General features: G+C 39.7%; 1 protein-coding gene across 1 annotated transcript in view; it reads left to right on the top strand.

The window, feature by feature from the left end:
• Positions 1-639: 639 nt before the first annotated feature.
• The window catches only part of ITGBL1 (integrin subunit beta like 1), a 252,793-nt gene continuing 244,009 nt past the window's right edge, over positions 640-9,423 (top strand). Inside the window, exons 1-2 of the mRNA XM_037800214.1 lie at positions 640-766; positions 1,756-1,973. Of these exons, the coding sequence (XP_037656142.1) occupies positions 669-766; positions 1,756-1,973 (316 nt within the window). The 5' untranslated portion in view covers positions 640-668. The remainder of the gene's footprint in view (positions 767-1,755; positions 1,974-9,423) is intronic.

The following is a 9,423-nucleotide window of genomic DNA, read 5'->3' as shown; positions in this document are numbered from 1 at the left end:
TATGATAAGCTACTGGCCCAGACAACTAGAAGCTTGACAAACTTTTTAAAGACTTAAGAAAGGAATGACCCACAGTTTAAAGCAAAGGATAAAAAGTACAAGAAAAAGTTTGCATTTTCTAGTTTTGCCTGCCCTCCACAACTCATACCCTATATAGTGCAACTTCTTAAAAAGCATGTGGTGAAACTGATTCCCTACTTAATATCTTCTCTGGCCGCGATGGCCGGCCCCCTTCCCTTTCACATTTTAGGGATTATTTAATGGTCCCTTTAGTATCAGCCAGCATAAATATTCTCTTGTCGAATACTGGGGCCTATACTTGAAGAAAGGAATGATTTTTTCAAATCTGTGAACAGGACACTTTTTTTTTTTAATGTCAAAATAAACCATCTGCTTGTACAACTGTTTCTAATTACTTCTCTGCCTAGACTCTACACTTGAGGGGTTTGGCACCAGCACCCCGCCCAGAGCGGTGCCGCTGCCCAAATCCTCGCAGGCAGCTCTTCAAAGCATTTGCAGCTCCTAGGAAAGCTCCGGACCTGCAAGCCTGGGCATCCGTCGGTCTGTCTGCCTGGCCATCTGCTGGTGCACCCCTCCTCCCGCAGCCTCTCTCATCCAGCCCCACCCTGCAGAAGCGCAGCTCGCCCTCCACAGCCCAAGAGCTCAGCATGCATCCCCCAGGCTTCAGGAACTTCTTGCTGCTGGCATCCTCCCTTCTCTTCGCGGGGCTGTCAGCTGTTCCTCAAAGTTTCTCGCCATCTCTGAGGTAAGCTGGGGTTGTTATTCTTTAAGACAGACCTGCCGGAGTGTTGCTTTGTGTGGTAGGGCTCAAGCTTGCAGGATGGCTGCCGTAAGCCAAAAGCAGTTAGGAAGTTGGACGCGGGATAAAGTGTTTTCAACCTGTTCCTCTTCCCTTTCTATCCTCATTATGGGTTGCTTAACCTCTGTCCTTTTACTTTTTTTTGTGTGTGTCAGGTAAATACAATCATTGAAAAAATATGTAATGTCTTCTCATGCACTTGTGAGGAGTAATTTCTGCATGAGTTATGGGTAGTCCTAACGGTATAACTGTAAGTTGTTATAGCCTGTATGACAGTATTATTTCTGTTTTCCACCAGCATCAACATAGGGTCTGTATTATGTTTTGAAAGAGAACTTGAGGGGCTTCGCAATAGCTACACTTTATAAAAGAAAGGTTTGTAAGGAATTCTTCATGCAGATTTTTAAAAATGCCCTATGCTACTAAGATATGTATAGGTATTTCATACATTCATCGCTCTCTCTCTCTCTTTTTTTTTTTTTTTTTTTTTTTTAATAATATATCTGCACCCTAGCTAGCAAGTAGGAAACTGAAAAGAAAAATCAGCCAAGTGTCACACTTTGGATGTATTTGTGTTTAATCTAACTGCGCATATAAGATTCAGTGACAAACTGCCAAGGGGCCGGGATGGATCACCTTCGCCCACTTAAGAGACGGTCTTATTCGCTGGCAGGCAGGTCGCTGCTCAGGCATTTTGGATCATGGTCATTTCTCAGGTGTCAGCTGCTGAGTGGTACCTGCTTGCCTGGGAAAACACAGTCTTCTCCAGGGAAGAGCTTGGACCCCGGAGAAATGTGGGGCCTCGGCTTCCTTTCCGTGGGGTTGTAAGCCTCCAGTTGGGGTGGACATTAAGGAGGAGTGGTGGGCTCCGAGCTGGGAGGGCAGCGCCTATGCCTCCACCAAGGCCTGAGTGTGGTGTTTGTCGCCCCGCGCAGGAGCTGGTCTGGCGCCGCCTGCAGGCTGTCCCGGGCCGAGTCGGAGCGCCGGTGCCGCGCACCTGGGCAGCCCACGGGGGGCGCTTTGTGTCACGGCCATGGCCAGTGTGACTGTGGAGTCTGCATCTGTCACGTGACGGAGCCAGGCATGTTCTTCGGGCCCCTGTGTGAGTGCCACGAGTGGGTGTGCGAGGCCTACGACGGGAAGACCTGTGCAGGTAAGGGGAGCCACCTCCCTTCCCGTAGCACAGGCGGACAGGTATAAACCAGCACCTATGGGAATGAGGCAAGCACTCAGTTTCCAGGATTCCTGCCATTTCACTGGGAGTGGACGGTGGGGACGGACCTCTCTGTAGCTGGTTATCAACTAAGTTATTGCCATCGGTGGAACGTCTTACTTTCCCCAGTCAATCCTGGAGTACTGTATTATAGTACTTCTCTTTTTCCTAGGGTCTAAACATAAGTGGATACTATTTGTAGGATTATTTTTTCACTTAATTATAAATCTTTCTTGCCTCTAATTTCCTTCTTATAGACTAAATTTCCCAAGTTCCTCACAAATGGCATTACTTTGCTGGGCTCTCATACCCAGATCAAGAATGTTAGTCATAATATTTGCAGATCATAAGCCTGTATTTTATTTCTACTTAGGAAACACAGGGGATATTATTTTCCTAAATTTCAGGGTGGCTGGTTGTGTCTTTGAATTCTGATTTTCCCTCTCATACTTAGGACATGGTTGACAGATAGGCGCCCGTATCAGAGAAATGTAACAAGGACAAAATACACGAGCATGTATTTACTTAGAAAGCGATTGTTTTTGTATTGTTTTAGCTGAATTTTTGAGCTGCAGTGAAACTTGGTATTTTGTTAGCAGTTGGGGTGGAGTGAAAATAAATTCATTTCCCTTGCACATTTTTAAGGAGTGATTTGGGCTCTGATATTGGAAAGGGCCACACTATTTCTTCCTAGGGAACATCCCTGATCTCTTTACCAATTTCACATAAACATGTCATTTACTTGAGGCCAAGAGCTTCAATTAGTTCATTGTGAACCATACAGGAACTCCATGAGTAAAAGGATAACACATGCATTCGAATCAGGGTTTGGCAAATTCGTAGGAAAAAAAATAGCAACTTCTTTTACCCAGGATGTAACTAGAATAAGACATCCAACACTAATACAAGAGAGATCAAGAATGAGTTTTACAAAAAATGTTTTTTCCTTGGCAACTAGGACCAAGGAGTGCCCAGTGAGAGTACCTAAGATGCAGGCTCAATATTGGAAAAAATAGCCGTAGACATAAACTGGAGAAGCACAGGTGCTTTTATGTGGTTTGTTAACCCTGTGAAAGCTGCAGCTCAACCCTTTAAAATTCCTGAGTACCACAATTGTTATTTTAACTTAGCTCCAGAAACTGTAGTATTACTAAGTGTGGTCCTTTGGAATGAAAGCTACATGTTGTCTAATATTTCATTCCAAATCCAACTGTTATCTGGCTTCTCTGGCTTTTATTGCCTCTGGCAAGGCCTCTTCACTGTCACGAGGCCTTTTCCAAGATTTTTTGTATTGTCATTTCATTGGAAATGTAAGAGCTGAGAAGCAGTCTTCAACCGGCGAAACTAATTGTGAGTGCCATCAGATAAATCTCCCCTATTGAAAAATGGTAGCTGGTTCCTTTCTCTAGAACAGCAATGCTATGACATATGTTGATTTTTTTTTCCTCCCATAGAAAGAGTTTGTTGTTTACTCATAACATCCTAGTCTCTACATTCTTTCCTCCTTGATACACAGTGCAGCACTGACTCAGTCTGGGTTTTATTTGGTTATGCGTGCATTTCTATAGAAAAATGAAATGTTACTCTTTATTTTGAGGCTGGATGAAATAATTATGCTCATTCTCCATTCTCATACTGCCAAACTCTGCCTTTTGGGGCCCATTCTATGGGGCCTTGTGCAGAACTCTGCCCTGCGAATGCTCTGACCATGCCGTCTGCCACACCAACGAGGAAATCCATCACACACAGCATGAGGCACTGCACTGCCAGCTTGTCTGCATGGCTCTGCTTCAAGTTTAGCTTCTCAGTTCCATTTTCAAGAAATAGTTCCAATTTCATAGCAACTAAGATGTGATATAATAGGTTGTCTTATTTTTACATCCATGAAGGAAAATACCTGAGTCTTCTCTTGTATGATAAGCCTCTGTAGGTCCTTTACTGGAGAGTAACTTCCACAGACATCCCCCTGTAAAGAAAACAAAATCATGCTCTGCTAGAGTGGGTAAGAGCATGATCTCTGGTAGAAAATTTCCAGGGTTCAAATTCCAGCCCCACTACTTAATAGCTGTGAGAAATTGGGTAGTTACTTAAACAGTCTGAGCCTTGATTTCTTCATCTGTAAAATGGGAATAAAAACAGAACCTACCTTACAGAGTTGTTATATGCACCATATTATTATTATAGTGGTCCATAAGTGATTATATATATATATGGATAGATGGATGGATAGATGGATGGATATATAGATAGATGAGAGAGAGAGAGAGAGAGAGAGTACCTGGCTTTGAATTTGTTGGGCATTTGATGCAGTAAAAGTTTAGTTTCCTTAATATAGCGTGGGCTTGTTATTGATTCAGGACCCAAAAGGTCAAACAAGGACAGTTATTTTGGCCCAGCCTTAGAGCAGCTGTATTAGACACTCTATGCCTTTGTAAAATCCATTGGAATTCTTGTACTGTGAATCATAAGAAACATTCTTATTTTACTTTGAAATGGTTGAAAGTAATTATGTTCACACTATCAAGTGGTCTAATTCTTCCAGTATCTGCTTGGTTACGGCACATGAATCTTCCTCAGACTTTTATAGCATAAAGTTCTGGCCTGGTTATTGTTCCTAAGGGTGTGATGTTCTAACAAGGAGTAAGCTAAAACTTTAAACATTTTATTTTGAAATGCTTTCAAATTTACAGGACAGGGCAAAAATAGTACAAATCCCATATAGAGAACTCCAACATACCACTATCCCCCAGATATCCAGATCTACCAATGTTAACATTTTGCCACATTTACTGATCATCCCATCTATCGATATTTCATCTATCATTCCATTTTCTGGACACTTGAGTGTAGATTGTATGCATCATGCTTCTTGAACACTTGATAATGCTTGGATATTCACTTATTTATCTACTTTAAGTGTAGTTATCAAGTTCAAGAAACTTAACATTGATATGAAGTTTACAGTCTATACTCTAATTTTCAAATGTGCCAATAATGTTCCTTTGAGTTTCTTCTCATCCCTTGCTATATCCCAACCAAGGTCATGTATTGCAATTAATTGTCATTGTCTCTTTAATTGCTCTTTTTTTTAAAAAAATTTTTTGACAACATATAAACAACCTAAACTTTCTCGTCGCAACCACTCCCAAGCTTACCATTCAGTGGATTAATCACATTCACAAAATTGTGGTATCTTTACTTCTTTCCATTACTAAAACTTTCCCATCTCCTCAAACAGAAACTCTTTACCCATTATGCATTAACTTCTCATTCCCCCTCCTCTCTGATCCCTGGCAACCTGCACTCTAATTTTTGATGCTATGAGCTTGCATATACTGTGATATTTTCTTTGTAGTTTCCATGGGGCTTAAATTTAGCATCCTAAATCTTTAAAAATCTCGTTTGCTTTGATACCAACTTAACTGCAATACAATATACAAACTATCTTCCTATACCCATCTGTCCCCCCACCTTTATGTAGCTCTTGTCACAGATTACACATTTATATATTGTAAGTCCCAAACCAATGATTTCTCATTAAATTTTATGCATTTGCCCTTTAGATCCGGCAGGAAGTAAAACATGGATTTACAAAAAAACAAATACAAAAATATAGCTTTGGTTTTTATATTTACCCATACTGTTACCCTCACCAGAGAGCTTTATTTCTTCATGTGGCTTTGATCTATTTTCTATTGTCCTTTCCTTTCAATCTACAGAAACTTTTTTAGCATCTCTTATAGGGCCAATCTAGTGGTGATTAATTCCCTCAGCTTTTGTTTACCCCAGAATGTCTTAATCTATCCCTCAGTTTTGAAAGACAGTTTTGCTGGATATAGAATCCTTGGTTGGCAATTTTTTGTATTCAACATTTTAAAAATGTCATCCCACTGCCTTCTTTCTTGCCTCCATGATTTCTGATGGGAAATCAACACCTAATCTTATTCAGGCTCCCTTGTATGTAACATACTGCTTCTTTCTTCCAGCTTTCAGAATTCTCTTTATCTTTGGCATTGACAGTTTGTTTATAATATGCCATGGTGTGAGTGTATTTGGGTTTATTCTGTTTGGAATTCTTTGAGCATCTTGTATGTGTATGTTCATGTCTTTCATTAATTTGGGAAGCTTTCAGCCATTATTTCTTTGAATGTCCTCTTTGCCCTCTTCTCTCTTCTTCTGTGATTTCAACATTATGTACATTGGTATGCTTGATGGTTTTCCACAGGTTCCTCAGTTTCTGCTCATATTTTTTTCATTCTTTCTTCTTTCTGCTCAGCAGACTGGATGATTTCAATTGTCTTTTCTCAAAGTTCACTGATTTTTTTTTCTGCCAACTCCAATCTTCTGTTGAACCCTTCTAGGGAATTTTTAGTATCTGTTACTGTGGTCTTCAGCTCTGCTTGGCTCCTTTTCATAACTTCCATCTCTCTATTGATATTTTCTTTGTGGTCATCTATTGTTATTCTGATTTCCTTTAGTTCATTGTCCATGTTTTCCTTTAACTGTTTAGGACCATTTAAAAAAATATCTTTGTCTGGTGTGTCCCAGTTCTGGCCCTCCTCATTGATGGTTTCTAATGCTTTAATCTTCTCATTGCCCATTCCATCATTTCTTGTTTCTCTGTGTGTTTCATAATCTTTTGTTGAAACCTGGACATTTTGATATTTTCATGTGTTATTCATGGAATTGAGACTCTGAGGCATAGGTTCTTTAAGCTTGTATACAGCTAGTACTATGACAGAGAGTTCCTTGATTGCTAGGAGCTAACAAAAAAGTGAAGACAAAAGAAAAAAGAAAATACATTTCCTGCTCTTTACAGAATGATCTGTACAAGTGCTGTCCTTCAGGGCTTATCCATACAATCAGGTTAAGGAATAGCTCCAGGTCAAAGCTTAGGAGCCTCCCTGATACTTCCAGCTTATGTGTTGGGCATGTGCATGTGGCCCTTGGAATTCCCATGTTTTCATGATTCTGAAAGTTCCCTCTTCCCTAGGAAGCAGTTTCTTCAGGGTCCTGGGCATGGTACTGTATATCCTACAGATGGCAATACCTTGCCCCACGCAGCAGAACTTGACTTCTCTCCGATGGAGTCCTGTAAGAGAGTTCTGTGAGCTGTTTTCTACACTCTGGGCAAGTTCTGGGATGGAGAGTCCCTCAGGTCACTGCCAGACAGATTGGGCCAGACATACATGCTCCCGGTATGTGCAGGAGGCTTCCTCTGGACCTGGAATTAGGGATCCACCCTTGGAGCATAAACCAACTCCCTGCTGACCCAGTGAGGCATTGGGGGGTGGGGGGGAGCCAGCCAGGGCTCTAGGAGATCCTACTGCATTTGAGTTGGCTCTTGCCTGGTTACTGCACTCTATGACTTTTCTGGAGATTTGAGAAAGATGCTTCTGCTAGTTCTTGTTGGTTGTTCAAAGCTTCTGTGGGGGAACAGAGCCCTAAAGCATCTCACTCCACCATATTGGGTTGCATGGAAACAAATTTTCAGTTACTATTTCCAAGGCATCCCTGGATAACCTCTTAAACAGCTACGACTGCACTAAGTAAAACATTTCCTAAAAATCTTTTCTAATTATTTTTGAAATATATCACTCAAAGAGATTCTGTTTTGGTAATTGGGAAGAGTTAATTGAATTCAAGAGTTAATTGACCTTAGCAAACACTTATAAGGTATGGTTTATTTGGTAGACTCTCAGCCTGCTGTTGAGGGATGTGTGAAAATAAGAAAAATACGGCAACTCAGAATTGAGTAGGTAGGTTAAGAAAATAATTTTCACAAATTCTCACTAATTTCTACAATGGTTCTATTGATGCAGGAATTAAATATCATGATTAAAAGTTCTTGATGAAGAGGTAGCATTTGACATTAGTCTTTGTGTATAGGGTTTTTTTTTTAATCCAAAGTGGATTGTTGGAATTCTGAGTGATGAAAAACTCAAGCAAAGATTTAGAGGCAGAAAAGGTTTAGAGGCAGAAAAGCATGTGAGTGTGTTTGGGGAACATTGAGGGATACAGGAATTGGCTTGGCTGGATCTTAGGGCTGTTGGAAAGTAGAAGATATGCTGAGATTATAGTTGGGCATACTGTGGAATCTGAATGGGAGGTTTGTGCTCAGTTACACCATGTGTAGGAGCCATGAAGCATTTTGAACATGGGATGGATGGTTATTACTCTGATTCATCAACAGTAATGCGGTGCCTGAGGGCATGGTGGGTTGGAGTAGTCAGATTCGTTGGGGAGGAACTAGTTTAGAGAGGAGAGTTAAGAAGGACAGAATGATGTTGAATGTTAGAAGTAAAATTATGAGGAATTTTAAATGTTAAACCACTATGATTTACATTTACATCATACTCAAAGCATGAATACAATGATAAATTGAAACTGATGCTGAGTTTATAAGTTTGGGTAATTGGGAGCAAGATAGAATTGCTGAAGGAATACGGAAGTCAGGTCAAAAAAGTCCAGATAACTCCTAATCAATGATGTAAAGTCATTACTAAATTAAAACAATTATTTTTATCAAAAAATGCTGTAAAATGAAAAATATTAGTTGAAGAATGAGAGTCTATACTTACTGGAGGACAGATTTGGGACTGGGTGGGCATCTCATATGTATTTTTGACTTGAGGTGAGATCTTGATCCAGTCATTTACTTTTTCTGAAACTTAGTGTCTTTTCCTGGAACAATTCCCTTATGAATGTCAAGAGCCTGGCAGAGAGACTGGGATTATTCTGAATAATTTATATAAAATATGTTTAATGTTCATAAAAGTTAAATACTTGTATATTTTATAATTTATATATTTTTCAGAATATATATAATGTTTTATAAACATTTGCACATATATATAAATACAAACAATACAAAACAATTAAAATACATTAAAATGTCCCTAATATATAAATCATGATAATTTGTTTCTTGAAAATATTTCTGACATTTACACTAAGTTGAAGGTATTGCCATTAAATACAATTTTTCATGAGAACTCGACTTTCTGGTTCTTTGTACTCTGTCTTAGGACTGTTTGTTCTGATTTTTCTCCACCTTTGCATTTTTCTTAGTTGAATAATTTCCCTCCAACCATATTTCGTGGAATTACTCTCTATTTTTTTTCCTTTCTTAGTCATTTTCTAATTTCCCCCTCCGTTTCCTTCCCTAAAATCTTATCCTCCTCTTATTATTTACCATCCTTTTTTTTTTTTTTTTTTTTTAACGTTCTCTTTGTGCCCTTGAATCAGGGGCACAAAGAACATAAGAACATTTCTGTTCTTGAATCCCTTTCTCAGTAAACTATTGCATCAGACAGACAGATTCTTGTTTCCACGTTGCTTCCTTGAATGTGATTTCCTCATAGGCTTAACATCTGTTGCTGTTTTGGAC

Source organism: Choloepus didactylus, chromosome 12 (genome assembly GCF_015220235.1).
Source record: "Choloepus didactylus isolate mChoDid1 chromosome 12, mChoDid1.pri, whole genome shotgun sequence".
In the NCBI taxonomy this organism is placed as follows: domain Eukaryota; kingdom Metazoa; phylum Chordata; class Mammalia; order Pilosa; family Megalonychidae; genus Choloepus; species Choloepus didactylus.
The sequence above is the reverse complement of the archived record's forward strand: the minus strand, read 5'-3'. Positions and strand labels throughout refer to the sequence as shown.